Here is a 27,795-nt window from a genome sequence, read left to right as displayed (position 1 = left end):
TGACCATTTCCATGGGGATTTTTGGGATTTTTGTGGGGTTTTTTTGGGAATTCCTGCCCAGGTGTGCTCACCTGCGGGTCCTGGCAGGGTAAAGGCAGCGCAGGACCCGAAATGGGAATTTGGGTCAATTTGGGTCAATTTGGGTGATTTTGGGTGATTTTGGGTGAATTTGGGTGAATTTTTGGGATTTTTGTGGGATTTCTGTGGGATTTTTGTTGGGTTTCTGTGGGAATTCCTGCCCAGGTGCGCAAAATGGGAATTTGGGTGAATTTTTGTGAATTTTTGGCCATTTCCATGGGGATTTTTGGGATTTTTGTGGGATTTTTTGCCCAGGTGCGCTCACCTGTGGGTCCTGGCAGGGTAAAGGAAACACAGGACCCAAAATGGGAATTTGGGTCAATTTTTTACCATTTCAAATGGGGATTTTTGGGATTTTTGTGGGATTTCTGTGGGGTTTCTCTGTGGGATTTTTGCCTAGGTGTGCTCACCTGTGCCCAGGTGCGCTCACCCGTGGGTCCCGGCAGGGTGAAGGAAACACAGGACCCAAAATGGAAATTTTGATGGATTTTTGTGGGATTTCTGTGGGATTTTTGTTGGGTTTTTGTGGGAATTCCTGCCCAGGTGTGCTCACCTGTTCCCAGGTGCGCTCACCCGTGGGTCCCGGCAGGGTGAACACAATGCCGGACCCAAAATGGGGATTTTTGTGAATTTTTGGCCATTTCCATGGGGATTTTTGGGATTTTTGTGGGATTTCTATGGGATTTTTTTGGGAATTCCTGCCCAGGTGCGCTCACCTGTGCCCAGGTGCGCTCACCCGCGGGTCCTGCCAGGGTAAAGGAAACACAGGACCCGAAATGGGAATTTTTGTGAATTTTTTTGAATTTTTCTGAATTTTTGGCCATTTCCACGGGGATTTTTGTGGGATTTTTTTGGGATTTTTCTCCCAGGTGTGCTCACCTGTGCCCAGGTGCGCTCACCCGCGGGTCCTGCCAGGGTAAAGGAAACACAGAACCCAAAATGGAAATTTTGATGAATTTTTGTGAATTTTTGGCCATTTCCACGGGGATTTTTGTGGGGATTTTTTTTGGATTTTTCTCCCAGGTGCGCTCACCTGTGCCCAGGTGCGCTCACCCGCGGCTCCCGGCAGGGTGAAGGAAACACAGAACCCAAAATGAAAATTTGGGTGAATTTTTGTGAATTTTTGGCCATTTCCACGGGGATTTTTGTGGGATTTTTTTGGGAATTCCTGCCCAGGTGTGCTCACCTGTTCCCAGGTGCGCTCACCTGTCCCAGGTGCGCTCACCCGCGGCTCCCGGCAGGATAAAGGAAACACAGGACCCAAAATGGGAATTTGGGTGCATTTTGATGAATTTTTGTGAATTTTTGGCCATTTCCACAGGGATTTTTGGGATTTTTGTGGGATTTCTGTGGGGATTTCTGTGGGATTTTTGCCCAGGTGCGCTCACCTGTGCCCAGGTGCGCTCACCCGCGGCTCCCGGCAGGGTGAAGGCGGCGCTGGCCGAGGAGCCGGACCCCGAGCGGCGCCAGGTGCTGGACGGGCGGCAGCTGGCGCTGAAGGTGAGCGCCAACAGCGTCTACGGCTTCACCGGGGCACAGGCCGGGCGCCTGCCCTGCCTGGAGATATCACAGGTGAGACTGAGACACACCTGGGCACAGGTAAACGCACCTGGGATAGCATTGGGAACACACCTGGGCACACACCTGGGCACACCTGAGGGACACCTGGGCACCCCCAGACCTCATCTGAGGATCCCAAATCACACCTGGGCACACCTGGGACACACCTGGGCACACACCTGGGCACACCCACAGCGCCAACAGCGTCTACGGCTTCACCGGGGCGCAGGCCGGGCGCCTGCCCTGCCTGGAGATATCACAGGTGAGACTGAGACACACCTGGGCACACCTGGGATAGCCACAAACACACCTGGGACACACCTGGGACACACCTGGGCACAGGTAAACGCACCTGGACAGCCCCAAACCACACCTGGGGGGCATCTGAGGAACCCAAACCACACCTGGGACACACCTGGGGTGGCCACAAATCACACCTGGGCACACACCTGGGCACACACCTGGGCACACCTGGGATGGCCACAAACACACCTGGGTACACTGGGCACAGACCTGGGCACACACCTGGGTACACCTGGGCACAGGTAAACACACCTGGACAGCCCCAAACCACACCTGAGGGGCATCTGAGGAACCCAAGTTACACCTGGGCACACCTGAGGGACGCCTGAGGAACACCTGGGGCACACCTGGGTCCAGGTAAATGCACCTGGGATAGCTTCAAACACACCTGGGCACACACCTGGGAAAAGGTAAACACACCTGGGATAGCATTGGGAACACACCTGGGCACACCTGAGGGACACCTGGGCACCCCCAGACCTCATCTGAGGATCCCAAATCACACCTGGGCACACACCTGGGCATTGGGAACACACCTGGGATAGCCAGAAACTCACCTGGGTCCAGGTAAATGCACCTGGGATAGCCACAAACACACCTGGGCACACACCTGGGCACACCCACAGCGCCAACAGCGTCTACGGCTTCACCGGGGCGCAGGCCGGGCGCCTGCCCTGCCTGGAGATATCACAGGTGAGACTGAGACACACCTGGGCACAGGTAAACACACCTGGGATAGCCACAAACACACCTGGGCACACACCTGGGCACACCCACAGCGTCTACGGCTTCACCGGGGCACAGGCCGGGCGCCTGCCCTGCCTGGAGATATCACAGGTGAGAGAAACACACACCTGGGCACAGGTAAACACACCTGGGATAGCCACAAACACACCTGGGCACAGGTAAACACACCTGGGATAGCCACAAACACATCTGGGCACACACCTGGGCACACCCACAGTGTCTACGGCTTCACCGGGGCACAGGCCGGGCGCCTGCCCTGCCTGGAGATATCACAGGTGAGACACAAACACACCTGGGCACAGGTAAACACACCTGGGACACAGCTGGGATAGACACAAACACACCTGGGCACACCTGGGCACACACCTGGGCACACCTGGGGTAGCCAGAAGCTCACCTGGGTCCAGGTAAATGAACCTGAGATAGCTTCAAACACACCTGGGCACACCCGAGGGACACCTGAGCACACCTGGCAGGGGTTTGGGGCACACCTGGCCACACCTGGGATAGCCAGAGACACACCTGGGACACACCTGGGCACAGCTGGGATAGCCAGAGACACACCTGGGCACAGGTAAATGCACCTGGGATAGCTTCAAACACAGCTGGGCACACCTGGGCACACACCTGGCAGGGGTTTGGGGCACACCTGGGCACCTCCAAACCCCATCTGAGGAACCCAAATCACACCTGGGCACACACCTGGGATAGCCACAAACACACCTGGGACACACCTGGGCACACCTGGGGCACACCTGGGCACACCTGGGGTAGCCAGAAGCTCACCTGGGTCCAGGTAAATGCACCTGGGATAGCTTCAAACACACCTGGGCACACCTGGGATAGCCACAAACACACCTGGGACACACCTGGGACACACCTGGGCACAGGTAAACACACCTGGACAGCCCCAAACCACACCCAAGAGGCATCTGAGGAACCCAAATCATACCTGGGGACACCTGAGGGACACCTGAGGGACACCTGGGCACCCCCAAACCTCATCTGAGGAACCCAAAGCACACCTGGGCACACCTGAGGGACACCTGAGGGACACCTGGGCACCCTGAAACCTCACCTGAGGAACCCAAATCACACCTGGGGGACACCTGGCACACACCTGGCACACACCTGGGCACACACCTGTGTCCCACCTGTGTCCCACCTGTGTCCCCCCTGTGTCTCACCTGTGTCCCACCTGGGCACACACCTGGCACACACCTGGCACTCACCTGGGCACACACCTGGCACTCACCTGTGTCCCCCCTGTGTCCCACCTGTGTCCCACCTGGGCACACACCTGGCACTCACCTGTGTCCCCCCTGTGTCCCACCTGTGTCCCACCTGGGCACACACCTGGCACTCACCTGGCACTCACCTGTGTCTCACCTGTGTCCCACCTGGGCACACACCTGGGCACACACCTGGCACTCACCTGGCACTCACCTGTGTCCCCCCTGTGTCCCACCTGTGTCCCACCTGGGCACACACCTGGCACTCACCTGTGTCCCCCCTGTGTCTCACCTGTGTCCCACCTGGGCACACACCTGGCACACACCTGGCACTCACCTGTGTCCCCACCTGTGTCCCTGCAGAGCGTCACGGGCTTTGGGCGGCAGATGATCGAGAGGACCAAGCAGCTGGTGGAGAGCCAGTACCCGGATGTGCAGGTAACGCACCTGGGCACACACCTGGGCACACACCTGGGTGCAGGTAACAACACCTGGGTGCAGGTAACGCACCTGGGCACACACCTGGGCACACACCTGGGCACACACCTGGGTGCAGGGAACAACACCTGGGTGCAGGTAACGCACCTGGGCACACACCTGGGCACACACCTGGGCACACACCTGGGTGCAGGTAACGCACCTGGGCACACACCTGGGCACACACCTGGGCACAGGGAACAACACCTGGGTGCAGGTAATGCACCTGGGCACACACCTGGGCACACCTGAACACAGGGAACACACCTGGGTGCAGGTAACGCACCTGGGCACACACCTGGGCACACACCTGGGCACACACCTGGGCACAGGGAACACACCTGGGTGCAGGTAACGCACCTGGGCACAGCTGGGTGCAGGGAACAACACACCTGGCACAGGTGACAGACCTGGGCACAGACCTGGGTGCAGGTAACGCACCTGGGCACACACCTGGGCACAGGGAACAACACCTGGGTGCAGGTAACACACCTGGGCACACACCTGAGCACACCTGGGTGCAGGTAACGCACCTGGGCACACCTGGGCACAGGGAAAAACAGACCTGGGCATAGGTGGCACACCTGGGCACACCTGGGCACACTTGGGTGCAGGTAACACACCTGGGCACACCTGAGAAAGGTAACAACACATCTGGGCACAGCCCTAGGCATACCTGGGCACACACCTGGGCACACACCTGGGCACACACCTGGGCACAGGTAACAACACAGCTGGACACAGACCTGGGCACACCTGGGACATACCTGGGTGCAGGTAACACACCTGGGCACAGGTCTGGGCAGGGGTGACACAGCTGGGCACACCTGGGCATGGGTAACAACACACCTGGGCGCAGGGAACACACCTGGGGCACACCTGGGGCCACGGAACAACACACCTGGGCACACCTGGGCACACCTGGGGACAGGGAACAACACATCTGGGCACACCTGGCACAGACCTGGGCACACCTGGGCACAGGTGATAACACACCTGGGCACACCTGGGCATGGGTAACACCTGATAATAACCACAGGCACACCTGGGCACACCTGAGAACAGCCCTGGCACACCTGGGCACACCTGGGCACACCTGGGCACACCTGGGCCCATTTTATTGGGGTTCTTTTGGGATTTTTCAGCTGCCGATCCCAAATTTGAGCTCCCCAGCCCCAATTTTCCCGTTTCTCACCCCAAATTTGTGTCCCCAGGTGGTGCAGGGGGACACAGACCCGGTGACGTCACCTGAGGGGACATTTTGGGTCATTTTATTGAGGTTTTGGTGCATTTCAGCCATTTCTGGGTGGATTTCAATGGGGATTTTTGGGTTTTTGGGGTTTTTCGATGCCCCAATCCCAATTTTTGGGTTTCTAACCCCAAATTTGTGTCCCCAGGTGGTGTACGGGGACACCGACTCCGTCATGTGCCCTCGGTGCCGTTTTGGGTCATTTCCATGGGATTTTAATGGGATTTTTGCCATTTTTTGGCCGATTTTAACGGGGATTTTTGCCTTTTTGGGGTTTTTCGATGCCCCGATCCCAATTTTCCCATTTCTAACCCCAAATTTTGCCCCCCAGGTGGTGTACAGGGACACAGATCCGGTGATGTCACCTGAGGGGACATTTTGGGTCATTTTATTGAGATTTTGGTCTATTTTAGCCATTCTTTGATGGATTTCAATGGGGATTTTTGGGTTTTTGGGGTTTTTCGATGCCCCAATCCCAATTTTTGGGTTTCTAACCCCAAATTTTGGTCCCCAGATGGTGTACGGTGACACCGACTCCGTCATGTGCCCTCGGTGCCGTTTTGGGTCATTTCCATGTGATTTTAATGGGATTTCAGCCATTTTTGGGCCGATTTTAACGGGGATTTTTGCCTTTTTGGGGTTTTTCGATGCCCCAATCCCAATTTTTGGGTTTCTAACCCCAAATTTCGGTCCCCAGGTGCTGCAGGGGGACACAGACCCAGTGACGTCACCTGAGGGGACATTTTGGGTCATTTTGGGTCATTTCAATGAGATTTTAATGGGATTTCAGCCATTTTTTGGCCGATTTTCACGGGGATTTTTGGGTTTTTGGGGTTTTTTGAGGTGCCAATCCCAATTTTTGGGTTTCTAACCCCAAATTTGTGTCCCCAGGTGGTGTACGGGGACACCGACTCCGTCATGTGCCCTCGGTGCCATTTTGGGTCATTTTATTGAGATTTTGGTCGATTTTAACCAATTTTTGGCCGATTTTCACGGGGATTTTTGCCATTTTGGGGTTTTTTGAGGTGCCAATCCCAATTTTTGGGTTTCTCACCCCAAATTTTGCCCCCCAGGTGCTACACAGGGACCCAGACCCGGTGATGTCACCTGAGGGGACATTTTGGGTCATTTCCATGAGATTTCCATGGGATTTTGGTCGATTTTAACCAATTTTTGGCCAATTTTAACGGGGATTTTTGCCATTTTGGGGTTTTTTGAGGTGCCAATCCCAATTTTTGGGTTTCTAACCCCAAATTTCGGTCCCCAGGTGGTGCACGGGGACACCGACTCCGTCATGTGCCCTCGGTGCCATTTTGGGTCATTTTATTGAGATTTTGGTCGATTTTAGCCATTCTTTGATGGATTTCAATGGGGATTTTTGGGTTTTTGGGTTTTTTTGAGGTGCCAATCCCAATTTTTGGGTTTCTCACCCCAAATTTCGCCCCCCAGGTGGTGCACGGTGACACCGACTCCGTCATGTGCCCTCGGTGCCATTTTGGGTCATTTTATTGAGATTTTGGTGCATTTCAGCCATTTTTTGGCCGATTTTAACGGGGATTTTTGCCATTTTGGGGTTTTTTGAGGTGCCAATCCCAATTTTCCCATTTCTAACCCCAAATTTCGCCCCCCAGGTGGTGTACGGGGACACCGACTCCGTCATGTGCCGCCTGGCCGTGCCCTCGGTGCCCGAGGCCGCCGCCCTGGGCCGCGCCGTGGCCGCCTGGGTCTCCGGGCACTTCCCGGCCCCCATCCGCCTCGAGTTCGAGAAGGTTCCTCCCAAAATTCGGGATTTTTGGGGCTTTTTGGGGATTTGGAGCAATTTGGGGAAAATTTTGGGTTGTTTGAAGGGGATTTTATGGGGTTTTTGGGGGAAATTTTGGGGTTTTAAGGGGGAATTTTGGAGTTTTTCAGGGGCGTCTTGGGGGAGATTTTGGGGTTTTGGGGGTGAATTTTGGGGATTTTAAGAGGGGGGTTTTGAGGTTTTGGGGCGGATTTTGGGGATTTGGGGGAAATTTTGGGTTGTTTGAGGGGAGTTTATGGGGTTTTGGGGGAAATTTGGGGGTTTTTAGGGGGATTTTTGCGGTTTTTTGAAGTGGTTTTTGGGGGCGGTTTTGGGGGAGATTTTGGGGTTTTGGGGCTGAATTTTGGGGTTTTTCTGAGGGGGAATTTGGGGTTTTTGGGATGATTTTGGGGTTTTTGGGATTTTTGGGGGGATTTTGGGGGAAATTTTGGGTTGTTTGAAGGGGGTTTTATGGGGTTTTTGGGGGAAATTTTGGGGTTTTTAGGGGGAATTTTGCGGTTTTTTGAGGGGGTTTTTGGGGGTGGTTTAGGCTTTTTAAGAGGAATTTTTGGAGTTTTTTGAGGGGAAATTTGGGATTTTTAGGGCATTTTGGGGATTTGGGGGAAATTTTGGGTTGTTTGAGGGGGGTTTTATGGGGTTTTTGGGGGAAATTTGGGGGTTTTTAGGGGGAATTTTGAAGGTTTTTAAGGGGGATTTTGGGGTTTTTCAGGGGCGTCTTGGGGGAGGTTTTGGGGTTTTGGGGGTGAATTTTGGGGTTTTTTGAGGGGAATTTTGGGGCTTTTGGGGCTTTTTGGGGATTTTTGGGGATTTGGGGGAAATTTTGGGTTGTTTGAGGGGGATTTTTTGGGGTTTTTGGGGGAAATTTGGGGGTTTTTGAGGGGAATTTGGGGCTTTTGTGGCCGCCTGGGTCTCCGGGCACTTCCCGGCCCCCATCCGCCTCGAGTTCGAGAAGGTTCCTCCCAAAATTTGGGATTTTTGGGGCTTTTTGGGGATTTTTAGGGATTTTGAGGGAATTTTGGGGCTTTTTGGGCCTTTTTGGGGGAAATTTTGGGGTGTTTAAAGGGGATTTTATGGGTTTTTTTAAGGGAAATATTGGAGTTTTTCAGGGGCGTCTTGGGGGAGATTTTGGGGTTTTGGGGGTGAATTTTGGGGTTTTTTGAGGGGGAATTTTGGGGCTTTTGGGGATTTTTGGTGATTTGGGGGAAATTTGGGGTTGTTTAAAGGGGATTTTATGGGGTTTTGGGGGAAATTTGGGGGTTTTAAGGGGGAATTTTGGGGTTTTTGGGGCTTTTGTGGCCACCTGGGTCTCCGGGCACTTCCCGGCCCCATCCGCCTCGAGTTCGAGAAGGTTCCACACCAAATTTGGGGATTTTGGGGCTTTTTGGGGGATTTTGGGGGAAATTTTGGGGATTTGGGGGGAATTTTTGGTTGTTTGAAGGGGTTTTGGGGGAGTTTTAGGGGTTTTTCAGGGGGTTTTTAGGGGCATTTTGGGGGATTTTTGAGGGGGATTTTGGGGTGGATTTGGGGGTTTTTGGGGTTTTAGGGGGGGGATTTTGGGGAAAAAATCTAAAAAAAAAAATAAAAAAATGGGAGGAAAAAAATCTAAAAAATGATAAAAAATAGCTAAAAAATGGGGGGAAAATGATAAGAAATAGCTAAAAACTGGGGGAAAAAATCTAAAAAAATTTTTAAGAATGGGGAGGAAAAAATCTTTTAAAAATTAATAAAAATAGCTAAAAATGGCGGAAAAAATGATAAAAAAACAGCTAAAAATTGGGGAAAATTTTTTAAAAAAATCATAAAAAATGGCGGGAAAAAATGATAAAAAATAGCTAAAAAATGTGGGAAAAATCCAAAAGAATTCATAAAAAATAGCTAAAAATGGGGGGAAAATATCTAAAAAATGGGGGGGAAAATCTAAAAAAATGATTAAAAAATAGCTAAAAAATTGGGGGAAAAAATCTAAAAAAATTTTGAAAAATGGGGAGAAAAAAAATCTTAAAAAAAATAAAAAATGGGGAGAAAAAATCTAAAAAATGATTAAAAATAGCTAGAAAATGGGGAAAATTTTTAAAAAAAATTATAAAAAATGGGGAGAAAAAATCTAAAAAAATTACGAAAAAATAGCTTAAAAATGGGGAAAATGATAAAAAAAACAGTAGGAATGGGGGGAAAAAATCTAAAAAAAAAAAAGATTAAAAATAGCTAAAAAATAGGGAAAAAATGATTTAAAATAGCTAAAAAAATGGGGGGGAAAAATCTAAAAAAATTATTAAAAATGGGGAGGAAAAAATCTAAAAAAAAAAGATAAAAAAACCTCTAAAAATGGGGGGAAAAATCTAAAAAAATGATTAAAAATTGCTGGAAAATGGGGGAAAAAATCTAAAAAAATTTTAAAAAAATCACTAAAAATGAGGGAAAAATGATAAAAAATCGCTAAAAATTGGGGGAAAAAATCTAAAAACTGGCTCAAAAATTTGAGATAAATTTTAGACCAGTGTGGAAGGAAGATTTTGGGGTTTTTTCCCCCTTTTGCAGGTGTACCTGCCCTACCTGCTGATCAGCAAGAAGCGCTACGCCGGCCTCTGCTTCCCGGGGGGCTCCGGGGGCGCCCCCAAACTGGACTGCAAGGGCCTGGAGGCCGTCAGGAGGGACAACTGTCCCCTGGCTGCCAACCTGGTCACTGCCTGCCTGAGGAGGATCCTCCTGCACAGGTGGGTTTGGGGAAAAAACGGGAAAAAACGGTGAAAAAATGGAGAAAATCGGTCAAAAAATGACCAAAAACGGACCAAAAATGGGGAAATGGCCCAAAAATGGGACAAGGGTCCCCTGGCTGCCAACCTGGTCATGCCTGCCTCAGGAGGATCCTCCTGCACAGGTGGGTTTGGGGAAAAATGCTGAAAAAACGGGAAAAAACGGTGAAAAAATGGAGAAAATCGGTCAAAAAATGACCAAAAACGGACCAAAAATGGGGAAACGGCCCCAAAATGGGACAAGTGTCCCCTGGGTGCCAACCTCAGGAGGATCCTCCTGCACAGGTGGGTTTGGGGCAAAATGCTGAAAAAACGGGAAAAAACGGTGAAAAAATGGAGAAAATCGGTCAAAAAATGACTAAAAACGGACCAAAAATGGGGAAACGGCCCAAAAATGGGACAAGGGTCCCCTGGCTGCCAACCTGGTCATGCCTGCCTCAGGAGGATCCTCCTGCACAGGTGGGTTTGGGGAAAAAACGGGAAAAAACGGGAAAAAACGGTGAAAAAATGGAGAAAATCGGTCAAGAAATGACTAAAAACGAGCAAAAATGGGGAAATGGCCCAAAAATGGGACAAGGGTCCCCTGGCTGCCAACCTGGTCATGCCTGCCTTAGGAGGATCCTCCTGCACAGGTGGGTTTGGGGAAAAATGGGGGAAAATGGTGAAAAAATGGAGAAAATCAGTGAAAAAACGATGAAAATCCGTCAAGAAATGGGGAAAATATGGAGGAAAATGGCCCAAAATGGGACAGGTGTCCCCTGGCTGCCAACCTCAGGAGGATCCTCCTGCACAGGTGGGTTTGGGGCAAAAACGGGGAAAAATGGGAAAAAACGGTGAAAAATGGAGAAAATCGGTCAAAAAATGGAGAAAATCGGTGAAAAACCGATGAAAATGCATCAAGAAATGGGGAAAATATGGACGAAAATGGCCCAAAATGGGACAAGGGTCCCCTGGCTGCCAACCTGGTCACCGCCTGCCTCAGGAGGATCCTCCTGCACAGGTGGGTTTGGGGCAAAAATGGGGCAAAATACTGAAAAAATGGGAAAAAACGGTGAAAAAATGGAGAAAATTGGTCAAGAAATGACTAAAAACGAGCAAAAAATGGGGAAACGGCACAAAAATGGCCCAAAATGGGACAACTGTCCCCTGGCAGCCAACCTGGTCACTGCCTGCCTGAGGAGGATCCTCCTGCACAGGTGGGTTTGGGGCAAAAACGGGGAAAAATGGGAAAAAACGGTGAAAAAATGGAGAAAATCGGTGAAAAAATGGAGAAAATCGGTCAAGAAATGACCAAAAACGGACCAAAAATGGGGGAAACGGCCCAAAAATGGGACAAGTGTCCTCTGGGTGCCAACCTGGTCATGCCTGCCTGAGGAGGATCCTCCTGCACAGGTGGGTTTGGGGCAAAATGCTGAAAAAATGGAGAAAAACGGTGAAAAAATGGAGAAAATCCATCAAAAAACGATGGAAATCCGTCAAGAAATGGGGAAAATATGGAGGAAAATGGCCCAAAAATGGGGCAAGTGTCCCCTGGGTGCCAACCTCAGGAGGATCCTCCTGCACAGGTGGGTTTGGGGTAAAATGCTGAAAAAACGGGAAAAAACGGTGAAAAAATGGAGAAAATCGGTGAAAAAATGGAGAAAATCGGTGAAAAAATGGGGAAAATCGGTCAAGAAATGACTAAAAACGAGCAAAAAATGGGGAAATGGCCCCAAAATGGGACAAGGGTCCCCTGGGTGCCAACCTGGTCACTGCCTGCCTCAGGAGGATCCTCCTGCACAGGTGGGTTTGGGGCAAAATGCTGAAAAAACGGGAAAAAACGGTGAAAAAATGGAGAAAATCGGTGAAAAAATGACCAAAAACGGACCAAAAATGGGGAAATGGCCCAGAATGGGACAAGGGTCCCCTGGGTGCCAACCTGGTCATGCCTGCCTCAGGAGGATCCTCCTGCACAGGTGGGTTTGGGGCAAAAATGGGGCAAAATACTGAAAAAATGGGAAAAATCGGTGAAAAAATGGAGAAAATCGGTCAAAAAATGACCAAAAACGGACCAAAAATGGGGAAACGGCCCAAAAATGGGACAAGTGTCCCCTGGCTGCCAACCTGGTCATGCCTGCCTGAGGAGGATCCTCCTGCACAGGTGGGTTTGGGGCAAAAACGGGGAAAAATGGGAAAAAACGGTGAAAAAATGGAGAAAATCGGTGAAAAAATGGGGAAAATCCGTCAAAAAATGGGGAAAATATGGAGGAAAATGGGGAAAAATGGGGAAATGGCCCAAAAATGGGGGAATCTTACCCTGGGTGCCAACCTGGTCACTGCCAACCTCAGGAGGATCCTCCTGCACAGATGGGTTTGGGGCAAAATGGGGGAAAAACGGTGAAAAAATGGGAAAAATCGGTGAAAAAATGGGGAAAATCAGACGAAAAATGGGCAAAAAAATGGGGAAATTTGGTGGGTTTGGGGTCAGTTTGGGGTGGATTTGGGGTCAATTTTGGGGTCAGTTTTGGGGTGGATTTGGGGTCAGTTTAGGATCAGTTTTGGGGTAAATTTTGGGATGGATTTGGGGCCAATTTGGGGTCAGTTTGGGGTGGATTTGGGGCCCATTTTGGGGTCAGTCTTGGGGTCAATTTTGGGATGGATTTGGTTCCATTTTGGGTCAGTTTTGGGGTCGGTTTGGGGTCAATTTTGGGTCAGTTTGGGATGGATTTGGGGTCAGTTTTGGGTGGATTTGAGGTGAATTTGGGGTCAGTATTGGGGTGGATTTTGGGTCAATTTTGGGATGGATTTAGGGTCTGTTTTGGTGGGTTTTGGGGTCAGTTTAGGTCAGTTTTGGGTCAGTTTTGGGTGGATTTGGGGTCAGATTTGGGGTGGATTTGAGGTGAATTTGGGGTCAGTTTTGGGGTCAGTTTGGGGTCAGTTTAGGTCAGTTTGGGGTCAGTTTTTGGCTGGATTTGGGGTCAGTTTTGGGGATGGATTTAAGGTGGATTTAGGGTCAGTTTGGGGCCAATTTTGGGTCAGTTTGGGGATGGATTTTGGGTGATTTTGGGTGAATTTTGGGACGGATTTGGGGTCGGTTTATGTCAGTTTGGGGTCAGTTTTGGGGATGGATTTAAGGTGGATTTAGGGCCAGTTTGGGGTGGGTTTTGGGGCCAATTTTGGGTCAGTTTGGGGTCAGTTTAGGTCAGTTTTTGGCTGGATTTGGGGTCAGTTTTGGGATGGATTTAAGATGGATTTAGGGTCAGTTTTGGGGTCGGTTTGGGGTCAATTTTGGGTCAGTTTAGGATCAGTTTTGGGGTCAGTCTGGGATGGATTTGGGGTCAGTTTTGCGTGGATTTGGGGTCGATTTTGGGTCAGTTTTGGGGTCAGTTTGGGGTCAATTTTGGGATGGATTTGAGGTGTATTTTGGGTCAGTTTTGGGGTGGATTTTGGGTCAATTTGGGATGGATTTGGGGTCAGTTTTGGGATCAGTTTGGGATGGATTTGGTTCCATTTTGGGTCAGTTTAGGATCAGTTTTGGGGTGGATTTTGGGTCAGTTTTGGGATGGATTTGAGGTGAATTCGGGGTCAGTTTTGGGGTGGATTTGGTTCCATTTTGGGTCAGTTTGGGGTCAATTTTGGGATGGATTTGAGGTGTATTTTGGGTCAGTTTTGGGGTGGATTTTGGGTCAATTTTGGGTCAGTTTTGGGATGGATTTGGGGTCAGTTTTGGGGTCAGTTTTGGGATGGATTTGAGGTCAGTTTGGGGTGGATTTGGAGGAATTTCTGGGTCCATTTTGGGTGAATTTAGGGTCAGTTTTTGGGGTCAGTTTGAGGTAGATTTGAGGTGAATTTGGGGTCAGTTTTGGGGTGAATTTTGAGTCAATTTGGGGTCAGTTTAGGTCAGTTTTGGGGTCAGTTTTTGGCTGGATTTGGGGTCAGTTTTGGGGTCAGTTTAGGTCAGTTTTGGGGTCAGTTTTTGGCTGGATTTGGGGTCAGTTTTGGGGTCAGTTTAGGTCAGTTTTGGGGTCAGTTTTTGGCTGGATTTGGGGTCAGTTTTGGGGTCAGTTTAGGTCAGTTTTGGGGCAGTTTGGGGTCAGTTTTAGGGATGGATTTAAGTTGGATTTAGGGTCAGTTTTTGGCTGGATTTGGGGTCAGTTTTGAGGTGAATTTGGGGTCAGTTTGGGGTCAGTTTTTGGCTGGATTTGGGGTCAGTTTGGGGATGGATTTGGGTGGATTTAGGGTCAGTTTTGGGGTCGATTTTGGGCCAATTTTGGGTCAGTTTTGGGGTCAGTTTGGGATGGATTTTGGGTGAATTTTGGGACGGATTTGGGGTCAGTTTAGGTCATTTTTGGGGATGGATTTAAGGTGGAATTAGGGTCAGTTTTGGGGCCAATTTTGGGTCAGTTTTGGGGTCAGTTTGGGGGTAGATTTTGGGTAATTTTGGGTGAATTTTGGGACAGATTTGGGATGGATTTGGGGTCAGTTTGGGGTCAGTTTTTGGCCGGATTTGGGGTCAGTTTTGGGGCAGTTTTGGGATGGATTTAAGGTAAATTTAGGGTCAGTTTTGGGGTCAGTTTGGGGGTAGATTTTGGGTGATTTTGGGTGAATTTTGGGTGATTTTGGGACGGATTTGGTGTCTCTGATCCCCCTGACCCCACAGGGACCCCCAGGGCGCCGTTGCCCACGCTCAGGAGGTGATTTCGGACCTGCTCTGGACCCGGGGCTTTGGGGCAGATTTGGGTGGATTTTGGGGAATTTTTGGGATGGATTTGGGGTTGGTTTAGGTCAGTTTGGGGTCAGTAGTTGGCTGGATTTGGAGTCAGTTTTGAGGTGAATTTGGGGTCAGTTTGGGGTCAGTTTTTGGCTGGATTTGGGGTCAGTTTTGGGGTCAGTTTAGGTCAGTTTTGGGGCAGTTTTGGGTCAGTTTTGGGATGGATTTAAGGTGGATTTAGGGTCAGTTTTGGTGGTTTTTGGGGTCAGTTTTGGGATCAGTTTAGGTCAGTTTGGGGTCAGTTTTGGGGATGGATTTAAGGTGGAATTAGGGTCAGTTTTGGGGCCAATTTTGGGTCAGTTTTGGGGTCAGTTTGGGATGGATTTTGGGTGACTTTGGGTGAATTTTGGGACGGATTTGGGATGGATTTGGGGTCAGTTTGGGGTCAGTTTTTGGCTGGATTTGGGGTCAGTTTTGGGGTCAGTTTAGGGGCAGTTTTGGGTCAGTTTTGGGATGGATTTAAGGGGGATTTAGGGGCAGTTTTGGGGTCAGTTTGGGATGGATTTTGAGTGAATTTTGGGTGATTTTGGGGTCTCTGATCCCCTGCAAGGACCCCCAGGGCGCCGTTGCCCACGCTCAGGAGGTGATTTCAGATCTGCTCTGGACCCGGGGCTTTGGGGTCAGTTTGGGATGGATTTTGGGTGAATTTTGGGTGATTTTGGGGTCTCTGATCCCCTCAGGGACCCCCAGGGTGCTGTTGCCCACGCTCAGGAGGTGATTTCAGACCTGCTCTGCAACCGCATCGACATCTCCAGCTGGTGATCACCAAGGAGCTGACGAGGGCGGCCAGCGCCTACAGCGCCCCCCAGGCACACGTGGCCCTGGCCGAGAGGTGAAAAACACCAAAAACCCCAAAAACCCAACCTGGGAACCCCAAAAACCCCTAAAAACCACCCTAAAAACCCCAAAAATGGCCCCAAAATGGCCCCAAATCCCACAGCGTCCCCCAGGCACACGTGGCCCTGGCCGAGAGGTGAAAAACACCAAAAATTACCCCAAAATTACCCCAAAAAACACATCCAGGAACCCCAAAAACCCTAAAAACCACCCTAAAAACCCCAAAAACGGCCCCAAATACACCAAAATGGCCCCAAAAACCCCAAAAATGGCCCCAAATCCCCACAGCGCCCCCCAGGCACACGTGGCCCTGGCCGAGAGGTGAAAAACACCAAAAAAATCCAAATTTACCCCCAAAAACCATATCCAGGAACCCCAAAAACCCCTAAAAACCACCCCAAAAACCCCAAAAACGACCCCAAAAACCCCAAAAATGGCCCCAAATCCCAGCCAGCGCCTACAGCGCCCCCAGGCACACGTGGCCCTGGCTGAGAGGTGAAAAACACCAAAAAAACCCAAATTTACCCCAAAATTAACCCAAAAACCAAAAAAAATCACACCCAGAAACCCCAAAAATTGCCCCAAATCCCCACAGCGCCCCCCAGGCACACGTGGCCCTGGCCGAGAGGTGAAAAACCCCCAAAAAATCCAATTTTACCCCAAAAAAATACCCTAAAAACCCAAAAAATCGCACCCAGAAACCCTAAAAACCCTAAAAACCACCCTAAAAACCCCAAAATGGCCCCAAATCCCCACAGCGCCCCCCCAGGCACAGGTGGCCCTGGCTGAGAGGTGAAAAACACCAAAAAAAACCCCAAAAACCCAACCTGGGAACCCCAAAAACCCTAAAAACCACCCTAAAAACCCCAAAAACGGCCCCAAATACACCAAAAATGGCCCCAAAAACCCCAAAAATGGCCCCAAATCCCCACAGCGCCCCCCAGGCACACGTGGCCCTGGCCGAGAGGTGAGAAACCCCCCAAAAAACCCCAAAAAACCCAAAAACCAAAAAAATCACACCCAGAAACCCCAAAACAGCCCCAAATCCTACAGCGCCCCCACGTGGCCGAGAGGTGAAAATCCCTGAACTCCCCTGAATCCCCCTCACGTTTCCCTCTCAATTTTGGGCTCTTTTACCCCCTAAATTTTCATTTTTTTCCCCCCAAAATTTTCATTTTTTTCCCCCAAAATTTCAGGCTTTTACCCCTACATTTCGATTTTTTTTCCCTCTAAATTTTGATTTATTTTCCCCCCTAAATTTTCATTTTTTTTCCCCAATTTTCCGTTTTCCCCCCCGAATCCCCATCCCATTTCTCCCTGAATTTTGGGCAGTTTTCCCCCCTAAATTTTCTTTTTTTTTCTCCCCCAATCTTGATGTTTTTCCCCCTAAATTTCAGACTTTTACCCCCCTAAATTTTGGAGTTTTTTCCCTCTAAATTTTGATTATTTTTCCGTCTAAATTTTGATTTCTTTTCCCCATTTTTGCCATTTTCCCCCTGAATTTTGGGCAATTTTCCCCCCTAAATTTTAATTTTTTTCCCCCAATTTTGCCATTTCCCCCCCGAATCCCCACCCCCTTTCCCCCTAAATTTTGGGGATTTTTTTCCCCCCTTAAATTTTGATTTTTTTCTCCCAATTTTTCTGCTTTTCCCCTGAATCCCCACCCCCTTTCCCCCTGAATTTTGGGCTTTTTTCCCCCCTAAATTTTCTTTTTTTTTTCCCCCAATCTTGATGGTTTTCCCCCTAAATTTCAGACTTTTACCCCCCTAAATTTTGGAGTTTTTTTCCCTCTAAAGTTTGATTATTTTTCCGTCTAAATTTTGGTTTCTTTTCCCCAATTTTGCCGTTTTTCCCTCTAAATTTTGATTTATTTTCCCCCCTCAATTTCATTTTTTTCCCCCAATTTTACCATTTTCCCCCCAAATCCCCATCCCATTTCCCTCTCAATTTTGGGGATTTTTCCCCCAATTTTGCCATTTTCCCCCTGAATCCCATCACATTTCCCCCTAAATTTTGATTATTTTTTCCCCAATTTTACCATTTTCCCCCCAAATCCCCACCCCCTTCCCCCTAAATTTTGATTTTTTTTTCCCTCTAAATTTTGATTTTTTCACCCCAATTTTACCATTTTCTCCCCGAATCCCCACCCCATTTCCCTCTCAATTTTGGGGATTTTTTCCCCCCTTAAATTTTGATTTTTTTCTCCCCAATTTTACCATTTCCCCCCTGAATCCCCATCCCATTTCTCCCTGAATTTTGGGCAATTTTCCCCCCTCAATTTTCATTTTTTTTCCCCAATTTCACAATTTTTCCCCCCAAATCCCCATCCCATTTCTCCCTAAATTTTGATATTTTTTTCCCTCTAAATTTTGATTTTTTTTTTCCCCAATTTTTCTGGTTTTCCCCCCGAATCCCCACCCCCTTTCCCCTTAATTTTTGATATTTTTTTTCCCTCTAAATTTGATTTTTCCCCCCCAATTTTACCGTTTTCCCCCCCGAATCCTCCCCCATTTCCCTCTCAATTTTGTCGATTTGTTTCCCCCAATTTTTCTGATTTTCCCCCTGAATTTTATTCCATTCCCCCCCCTCCAACCATCGATAATTTTCTCCATTTTTCCCGATTTTGGTGTTTTTTGCCCCAGGCTGCGTCGCCGTGACCCCGGCAGCGCCCCCGGCCTCGGTGACCGCGTCCCCTACGTCATCGTCACCGGGGCGCGCGGCCAGGCCGCCTACACCCGCTCCGAGGTGAGTCTGACCCCAAAAAACCCAAATTCCACCCCAAAAATCACCCCAAAATCCACCAAAAAATCACAAAAAAGTCCACAAAAAATCACCAAAAAAATCCACAAAAAAATCCACAAAAAATCCCGCAAAAATGGGCAGAACACCCCAAAAATGCCCACAAAAATCACCCCAAAAATCCCCCCAAACTCCCCCCAAAAACCCCAAATTCCACCCCAAAAATCACCCCAAAAATCACAAAAAAGTCCACAAAAAATCCCAAAAAAATCCGCCCAAAACGGGCAGGAAACCCCAAATTCCACCCCAAAAATCACCCCAAAAATCCACAAAAAATCCACAAAAAATCACCAAAAAAATCCACAAAAAAATTCCCGAAAAAATCCCACCCAAAACGGGCAGGACACCCCAAAAATGCCCACAAAAATCCCCCCAAAAATCCCCCAAAAAAATCCCCAAAAATCCCCCCAAAAGTCCCCACAAAAATCACCCAAAAAATCCCAAAAAAATCCCCAAAAATCCCCTCAAACATCCCCTAAAAAGTCCCCCAAAAATCCCAAATTTCACCCCAAAAATCCCCTTAAAAACCCCAAATTCCACCCAAAAACTGGGGCAAAAGCCCCAAAAATCCCCAAAAAATCCCCAAAAATTTCCCTCCAAAAATCCCAATTTTACCCCACATTTCACCCCCAAAAATCCCAATTTTACCCCAATTTTACCCCAATTTTTCCCCAAATTTCACCCCAAAACTCCCAAACTCCCCCCAAATTTTCCCCCAAAACTCCCAAAATCCCAATTTTCCCAAAATCCCCGGATTTCTCCCCAATTTCCCCTCAGGACCCGGTGTACGCCCTGGAGCAGAACCTGCCCATCGACACCCGCTACTACCTGGAGCAGCAGCTGAGCCGGCCCCTGCTCAGGATCTTCGAGCCCATTTTGGGAGAGGGGAGGGCCCAGGCCGTGCTCCTGCGTGAGTTTGACCAAAATCCCCAAATTTCACCCCAAAAATCCCAAAAAACGGCGTCAAAATCGGAGCAGAAACGGCGAAAATGGAGCAAAATTGAGGGAAAATTGAGGGAAAATTGAGCGAAACGGACCCAAAATGAGCGGCTCTGAGCCCATTCTGAGTGAGGGTTGGGTCCAGGGGTGCTGCTGAATGAGTTTGACCAAAATCCCCAAAATTCACCCCCAAAAATCACAAAAAACGGCGTCGAAATCGGAGCAAAAATGGCAAAAATGGAGCAAAAATTGAGGGAAAATTGAGCGAAATGGAGCAAAACAGACCCAAAATGAGCAGCTCTGAGCCCGTTTTGGGAGAGGATCGGGTCCAGGGGGTGCTGCTGAATGGGTTTGCCCAAAATCCACAAAATTCACCCCAAAATTCACCCCAAAATTCACAAAAAACCGCACGGAAATCGGAGCAAAAATGGCGAAAATTTTGAGCAGGAATTGAGCGAAACCGACCCAAAATGGCCCAAGTTTGCCCCAAAATGAGCGGCTCTGAGCCCATTCTGAGTGAGGGTTGGGTCCAGGGGGTGCTGCTGAATGAGTTTGACCAAAATCCCAAATTTCACCCCAAAAATCCCAAAAAACGGCGTCGAAATCGGGCAAAAATGGCGAAAATAGAGCGAAAATTGGGCGAAATTTGAGGGAAAATTGAGCGAAATGGACCCAAAATGGCCCCAAAATGAGCAGCTCTGAGCCCATTTTGGGAGAGGGTCAGGCTGCATGGGTTTGACCAAAATTGACAAATTTTACCCCAAAATTCACCTCAAAAATCCCAAAAAACGGCGTCAAAATTGGAGCAAAAATGGTGAAAATTTTGAGTGGAAATTGAGCAAAACTGACCCAAAATGGCCCCAAAATGGCCCCAAAATGGGCCCAAAATGAGCGGCTCTGAGCCCATCCTGGGTCAGGGCAGGGCTGCTCTGGGATTTGTTCCTGAAATCCCCAAATTCCCAAGAATTTACCCCAAAAAAAATCCCAAAATTCCCCAAAAAATCCGGATCAAAATTGGGCCAGAAATGGCAAAAACTGAACAAAAATTGAGCAAAATGGACCCAAATTGCCCCAAAATGAGCAGCTCTGAGCCCATTCTGAGGGAGGGTTGGGTCCAGGGGTTGCTGCTGAATGAGTTTGACCAAAATTGACAAATTTTACCCCAAAATTCACCCCAAAAATCCCAAAAAACGGCGTCGAAATCGGAGCGAAAATGGCGAAAATTGAGCAGAAATTTGGGGTGGATTTTGGGTTTTTGGGGGCGGATTTTTTTGGGAATTTTGGGGTTTTTTTGGGGAGATTTTTGGACCCCAGCATTTTGGGGTTTCCCCAATCCCAATTTTGGGATTTTTAACCCCAAATTTCCTTTCCTGGATGGGGAGCAAGACTCCCAAATCTGGGGAGATTTTTGGGTGATTTTGGGGCATTCTGGGGCGGATTTGGGGCATTTTGGGGCCGATTTTTTGGGGGATTTTGGGGTTTTTTGGGGAGATTTTTGAACCCCAAACCTTTGAGGTTTCCCCGATCCCAATTTTAGGGTTTTTAACCCCAAATTTCCCCTTTAGAAGGGGAACACACCCGGAGCAAAACCCTCCTGACCGCCCGCTCCGGGGCCGTTTTTGGGGTGAATTTGGGGCATTTTGGGGCCGATTTTTTGGGGGATTTTGGGTTTTTTGGGGAGATTTTCGGACCCCAAACCTTTGAGGTTTCCCAGATCCCATTTTTAGGGTTTTTAACCCCAAATTTCGCCCTCAGAAGGGGAACAAAAACTGAAATTCCAGGGAGATTTTGGGGCATTTTGGGGTTTTTGGGCTGGATTTGGGGCATTTTGGGGCCGATTTTTTGGGGAATTTTTGGGTTTTTTGGGGGGATTTTTGCACCCCAGCATTTTGGGGTTTCCCCAATCCCAATTTTGGGATTTTTAACCCCAAATTTCCTGTCCTGGATGGGGAACCAGACCCCAAATCTGGGGAGATTTTGAGATGATTTTGGGGTGGATTTTGGGAAGAATTTTGGGCTTTTTGGGGACAATTTTGGGATTTTTAGACTTTAAAATTTTGGGGAATTTTTTGGGGTTTCCCCAATCCCATTTTTAGGGTTTTTAACCCCAAATTTCCCCTCTAGAAGGGGAACAAGACCCAAATTCCAGGGAGATTTTGGGGCATTTTGGGGTGGATTTGGGGCATTTTGGGGCCGATTTTTTGGGGCATTTTGGGGTTTTTTGGGGAAATTTTTGCACCCCAGGATTTTTGGGGTTTCCCCAATCCCAATTTTAGGGTTTTTCACCCCAAATTTCGCCCTCAGAAGGGGAACAAAAACCGAAATTCCAGGGAGATTTTGGGATGATTTTGGGGCAATCTGGGGCGGATTTGGGGCATTTTGGGGCCGATTTTTTTGGGAATTTTTGGGTTTTTTGGGGAGATTTTTACACCCCAGCATTTTGGGGTTTCCTAAATCCCAATTTTGTGGTTTTTAACCCCAAATTTCACTCCCAGAGGGGGAACACACCCGGTGCAAAACCCTCCTGACCGCCCGCTCCGGGGCCGTTTTTGGGGTGGATTTTGGCCGTTTTGGGGCCGATTTTTTGGGAATTTTTGGGTTTTTTGGGGAGATTTTCGGACCCCAAACCTTTGAGGTTTCCCAGATCCCATTTTTAGGGTTTTTAACCCCAAATTTCGCCCTCAGAAGGGGAACAAAAACTGAAATTCCAGGGAGATTTTGGGGCATTTTGGGGTTTTTGGGCTGGATTTGGGGCATTTTGGGGCCGATTTTTTGGGAATTTTTGGGTTTTTTGGGGAGATTTTTGCACCTCAGCATTTTGGGGTTTCCTAAATCCCAATTTTGGGATTTTTAACCCCAAATTTCACTCCCAGAGGGGGAACACACCCAGTGCAAAACCCTCCTGACCGCCCGCTCCGGGGCCGTTTTTGGGGTGGATTTGGGGCATTTTGGGGCCGATTTTTTTGGGAATTTTTGGGTTTTTTGGGGAGATTTTTGCACCCCAGCATTTTGAGGTTTCCCCGATCCCAATTTTAGGGTTTTTAACCCCAAATTTCGCCCTCAGAAGGGGAACAGAAGGGGAACAAAAACCAAAATTCCAGGGAGATTTTGGGATGATTTTGGGCCATTTTGGGGTGGATTTGGGGCATTTTGGGGCCGATTTTTTTGGGAATTTTTGGGTTTTTTGGGGAGATTTTTACACCCCATCATTTTGGGGTTTCCCAAATCCCATTTTTGTGGTTTTTAACCCCAAATTTCCCTCCCAGAGGGGGAACACACCCGGTGCAAAACCCTCCTGACCGCCCGCTCCGGGGCCCTCTCCGCCTTCACCTCCAAGCGCAGCAGCTGCGTCGGCTGCCGGCCCTGCTGCCCCACCACGGTGAGAAAATCCCCCCTAATTAATTAATTAACTCATTAATTCACTCATTAGGGGCTTAATTAACACCCCCAGGGTGGAATTTGGGGGGTTTGAGCAAAAAAAATGGGGCTGAAATGGCCAAAAATGCCCAAAATTGGGGTTTAAAAAATGGGATTCTCATCATTAAAGAGCCCTCCTCGAATTAATTACCCTAATTAATGATCCCCCGTGCTAATTAAGGGTCTAATTATTTAAGGGTTTAATTAGTTCTCTCACTATGGAATTTGGGGGGTTTGAGCAAAAAAAACGGGGCCGAAACGGCCAAAAATGGCCAAAATTGGAGTTTGAAAAATGGGATTGTGGTCATTAAAACCCCTTTTTCTAATTAATTATTGTAATTAATGAGGCCCTGCACTAATTAAGGGTTTAATTAATTTAGGGTGGGATTGAGGGGTTTGACCCAAAAAAACGGGGCTGAAACGCCCAAAAATGCCCAAAATTGGAGTTTAAAAAATGGGATTGTGGTCATTAAAACCCCTCTTGTAATTAATTACCCCAATTAATGAGGCCCTGCACTAATTAAACCTTTAATTAATTTCCTCACTGTGGAATTTGGGGGGTTTGAGCAAAAAAAACGGGGCCAGAACGGCCAAAAATGGCCAAAATTGGAGTTTAAAAATTGGGATTCTCATCATTAAAACCCCTTTTTCTAATTAATTATTGTAATTAATGAGGCCCCGCACTAATTAAGGGTTTAATTAATTTAAGGGTTTAATTAAGGGTTTAATTAATTCCCTCAGGGTGGGATTGAGGGGGTTTGACCCAAAAAAACGGGGCTGAAACACCCAAAAATGCCCAAAATTGGAGTTTAAAAAATGGGATTCTCATCATTAAAACCCCTCTTGTAATTAATTACCCCAATTAATGAGGCCCTGCAGTAGTTAAGGGTTTAATTAATTAAGGGTTTAATTAAGGGTTTAATTAATTAACTCAGGGTGGGATTGAGGGGGTTTTGGCAAAAAAAACGGGGCCAAAATGGCCAAAATTGGAGTTTAAAAAATGGGATTGTGGTCATTAAAGAGCCCTCTTGTAATTAATTACTGTAATTAATGAGGCCCACACTAATTAAGGGTTTAATTAATTAACTCAGGGTGGGATTGAGGGGGTTTGACCCAAAAAAACGGGGCTGAAATGGCCCAAAAATGCCCAAAATTGGAGTTTAATAAATGGGATTCTCCTCATTAAAGGCGTTCCCCAGCTGAACCTTTAATTAGCATTAATTAATTAACGAATCCCAATTAAACTGACCCCAAACTTGGGCTCGGGGGGCCGGGAATGGGCGGGAATTGCCGGGAATTGCCGGAAATGGCCCCAAACCCGCAGGTGCCGTTTGCGATTTCTGCCGCCAGAGGGAGTCCGAGCTCTACCAGAAAGAGGTGGGGCAAAATTCGGGATTTTGGGGCAAAATTTGGGGATTTGGGGTCAAAAATTTGGGATTTGGGGTCTAAATTTGGGGATTTGGGGTGAAAAATTGGGAAATTTGGGTCAAAATTTGGGGGTTTGGGGTGAAAAATTGGGGATTTTGGATCAAAAGTTGGGGATTTTGGGTGAAAAATTGGGGATTTTGGGTCTAAATTTGGGGTCAAAATTTGAGGATTTTGGGTCCAAAATTGGGGATTTTGCGTCTAAATTTGGGGTGGAAAATTGGGGTCAAAAATTGGGGATTTGGGGTCAAAAATTGGGGATTTGGGGTGAAAAATTGGGGGTTTGGGGTGAAAAATTGGGAAATTTGGGTCTAAATTTGGGGGTTTTGGGTCAAAAGTTGGGGATTTTGAGGCAAAATTTGGGGATTTTGGGGTCAAAATTGGGGATTTTGCGTCTAAATTTGGGGTCAAAATTTGGGGATTTTGGGGGTCTGGGAATCCAGAATTTGGGGAGTTTGGGTCTAAATTTGGGGTCTAAATTTGGGGATTTTGGGGATCCAGAATTCGGGATTTTGGGTGAAAAATTGGGGAAATTTGGGGGTTTGGGGTCCAAAATTTGGGGATTTTAGGTTTATTTTGGTGATAATTTTGGATATTTTGGGTTAATTTTGGGTTTATTTTCTCCCCAGGTGTCCCAGCTGTGGGCCCTGGAGGTTATTTTGGGGATAATTTCAGATATTTTGGGGTTAATTTTGGATATTTTGGATATTTTCTCCCCAGGTGTCGCAGCTGTGGGGCCTGGAGGTTATTTTGGGGTTAATTTTGGGTTAATTTTGGGTTAATTTTGGATATTTTTCTCCTCAGGTATCCCAGCTGTGGGCCCTGGAGGTTATTTTAGGATATTTTAGGTTATTTTAGGTTATTTAAGGATATTTTGGTGATAATTTTGGATATTTTGGATATTTTTGCCCTCAGGTATCCCAGCTGTGGGCCCTGGAGGTTTTGGGGATCTCAGATTCAGATTTTGGGTTTATTTTGGTGATAATTTCAGATATTTTGGGGATAATTTTGGATATTTTGGGTATTTTCCCCTCAGGTGTCCCAGCTGTGGGCCCTGGAGGTTTTGGGGATCCCAGATTCAGATTTTGGGTTTATTTTGGGGATAATTTTGGGTTAATTTTGGGTATTTTCCCCTCAGGTATCCCAGCTGTGGGCCCTGGAGCGCGGCTTCTCTCGGCTCTGGAGCCAATGCCAGCGGTGCCAGGGCTCCCTCCTGCAGGACGTGCTCTGCACCAGGTGAGGGGAACCCAAAAAAACCCCAAAATATCCCCAAAAATCACCCAGAACAATCCCAGAAAATCCCCCCCAAAATATCCCCAAAAATCCCATTGAAATCGCCCCAAAAATCCCCCAAAAAACCCCAAAAATATCCCCAAAAATCCCATTGAAATCGCCCCAAAAATCCCCAAAAAAACCCCAAAAATATCCCCAAAAATCCCATTGAAATCGCCCCAAAAATCCCCCAAAAAACCCCAAAAATATCCCAAAAATCCCATTGAAATCGCCCAAAAATATCCCCAAAAAATCCCAGAACAATCCCAGAAAATCCCACTGAAATCGCCCAAAAAAATCCCCAAAAATATCCCCCAAAAATCCCAAAACAATCCAAAAAAATCCCCCAAAATTACCCAAAACAATCCCAAAAAATCCCCCAAACAATCCCACAAAAATCCCAAAACAATCCCAGAAAATCCCTCTGAAAATGTCCCCAAAATTACCCAAAAAAATCCCAAAAAATCCCATTGAAATCGCCCAAAAATCCCCCAAAAAAAACCCAAAATTACCCAAAACAATCCCAAAAAATCTCAGGAAAATCCCCCCAAAAATGCCCTCAAAAATCCCCCCAAAAATTCCCAAAATTACCCAAATAAAACCTCAAAAAATCTCAAGAAAATCCCCCCCAAAAATGCCCTCAAAAATGCCCAAAATTACCTAAAACAATCCCAGAAAATCCCCCCAAAAAATCCCCACAAAATCTCCCAAAAAATCCCCCAAAAATACCTTAAAAATCCTCCAAAAATCTCCCAAAAATCCCTTAAAAATCCTCCCAAAATCCCTTAAAAATCCTCCAAAAATAGCCAAAAAATCTCTTGAAAATCCTCCAAAAATCCCCCAAAAATTTTTCTTAAAAATCCCCCAAAAATCCCTTAAAAATCCCCCAAAAATCTCTTAAAAATCCCTTAAAAATCCCCCAAAAATCTCCAAAAAATCCCTTAAAAATCCCCCAAAAATCTCCCAAAAATCCCTTAAAAATCCCCTCAAAAATCCCCTCAAAAATCCCCCAAAAATCCCTTAAAAATCCCCAAAAGATCCCTTAAAAAGCTTTAAAAAATCTCCCAAAAATCCCTTAAAAATCCGAAAAAAATCCCCCAAAAATCCCTTAAAAATCCCCCAACAATCTCCCAAAAATCCCTTAAAAATCCCCACAAAATCCCCACAAAAAATCCCCCAAAAATCACCCAAAAATCCCTTAAAAATCCCCCAAAATCTCCCAAAAAATCCCATAAAAATCCCACAAAAATCTCCCAAAAAATCTCTTTAAAATCCTCAAAAAATCTCCCAAAAATCCCCCAAAAATCCCCAAAAAATCTCCCAAAAATCCCTTAAAAATCCTCAAAAAATCTCCCAAAAAATCCCTTAAAAATCCCCAAAAAATCCCCTAAAAATCCTTTAAAAATCTTCCAAAAAATCCCACAAAAATCCTCCAAAAAAATCCCTTAAAATTACACAAAAATCTCTGAAAAAATCCCTCAAAAATCCTCCAAAAATCTCCCAAAACCCCCTCAAAAATCCCCCTAAAATCTCCCAAAAAATCCCCCAAAAATCCCTTAAAATCCTCAAAAAATCCCTTAAAAATCTCCCAAAAATCCCCCAAAAATCTCCCAAAAATCTCCCAAAAATCCCTTAAAAATCCTCAAAAAATCCCTTAAAAATCTCCCAAAAATCCCCCAAAAATCCCCCAAAACCCCCTCAAAAATCGCCAAAAAAATCCCCAAAATTCCCCCAAATTCCCTAAACCTCCCCAATCCCCAAAAGCCCCAAAAATCCCTGAATTCACCCCAAAATTCCCCCTCAGCCGGGACTGCCCCATTTTCTACATGCGCCGCAAGGTGCAGAAGGACCTGGAGGCTCAGCAGGAGCTGCTCGGGCGCTTCGGGGACCACGAGTGGTGAAAAACCCCAAAAACGCCCCAAAAATGCCCCAAAAAAACCCAAAATTGGGGATTTTGGGGCATTTTTGGGGAAGGTTTTGTATCCCCTGCTCTGGGTTTTTTGTATGGGAATTGAATAAAGAAATGATTTGTAGTGATTTTGGTGTGGGTTCGCGTTAATTTGTGGAAATTTTGGGGGGATTTTTTGGGAATTTTGGGGTTTTTTAAGGGATTTTTTGGGATTTTTTGAGGGATTTTTGGGGTTTTTTGGCATTTT

The 27,795-nt window shown here is 47.4% G+C and overlaps 1 protein-coding gene across 1 annotated transcript in view; it reads left to right on the top strand.

Moving 5' to 3' along the window:
- The window catches only part of LOC139586766 (DNA polymerase delta catalytic subunit-like), a 58,369-nt gene extending 30,699 nt beyond the window's left edge, over positions 1–27,670 (top strand). Inside the window, 13 exon segments of the mRNA XM_071420384.1 lie at positions 1,503–1,650; positions 4,284–4,358; positions 7,278–7,415; positions 9,986–10,161; positions 15,631–15,698; positions 15,701–15,782; positions 18,430–18,532; positions 19,364–19,496; positions 22,792–22,881; positions 22,884–22,904; positions 24,267–24,319; positions 25,506–25,603; positions 27,444–27,670. Of these exon segments, the coding sequence (XP_071276485.1) occupies positions 1,503–1,650; positions 4,284–4,358; positions 7,278–7,415; positions 9,986–10,161; positions 15,631–15,698; positions 15,701–15,782; positions 18,430–18,532; positions 19,364–19,496; positions 22,792–22,881; positions 22,884–22,904; positions 24,267–24,319; positions 25,506–25,603; positions 27,444–27,540 (1,282 nt within the window). The 3' untranslated portion in view covers positions 27,541–27,670.
- Positions 27,671–27,795: the final 125 nt, after the last annotated feature.

This window comes from Agelaius tricolor, unplaced genomic scaffold (assembly GCF_023055355.1).
Source record: "Agelaius tricolor isolate 1412-34295 unplaced genomic scaffold, bAgeTri1.0.p SCAF_137, whole genome shotgun sequence".
Taxonomy (NCBI): domain Eukaryota; kingdom Metazoa; phylum Chordata; class Aves; order Passeriformes; family Icteridae; genus Agelaius; species Agelaius tricolor.
Note: the sequence above shows the minus strand (reverse complement) of the source record. Positions and strands in the feature narration are given on the sequence as shown.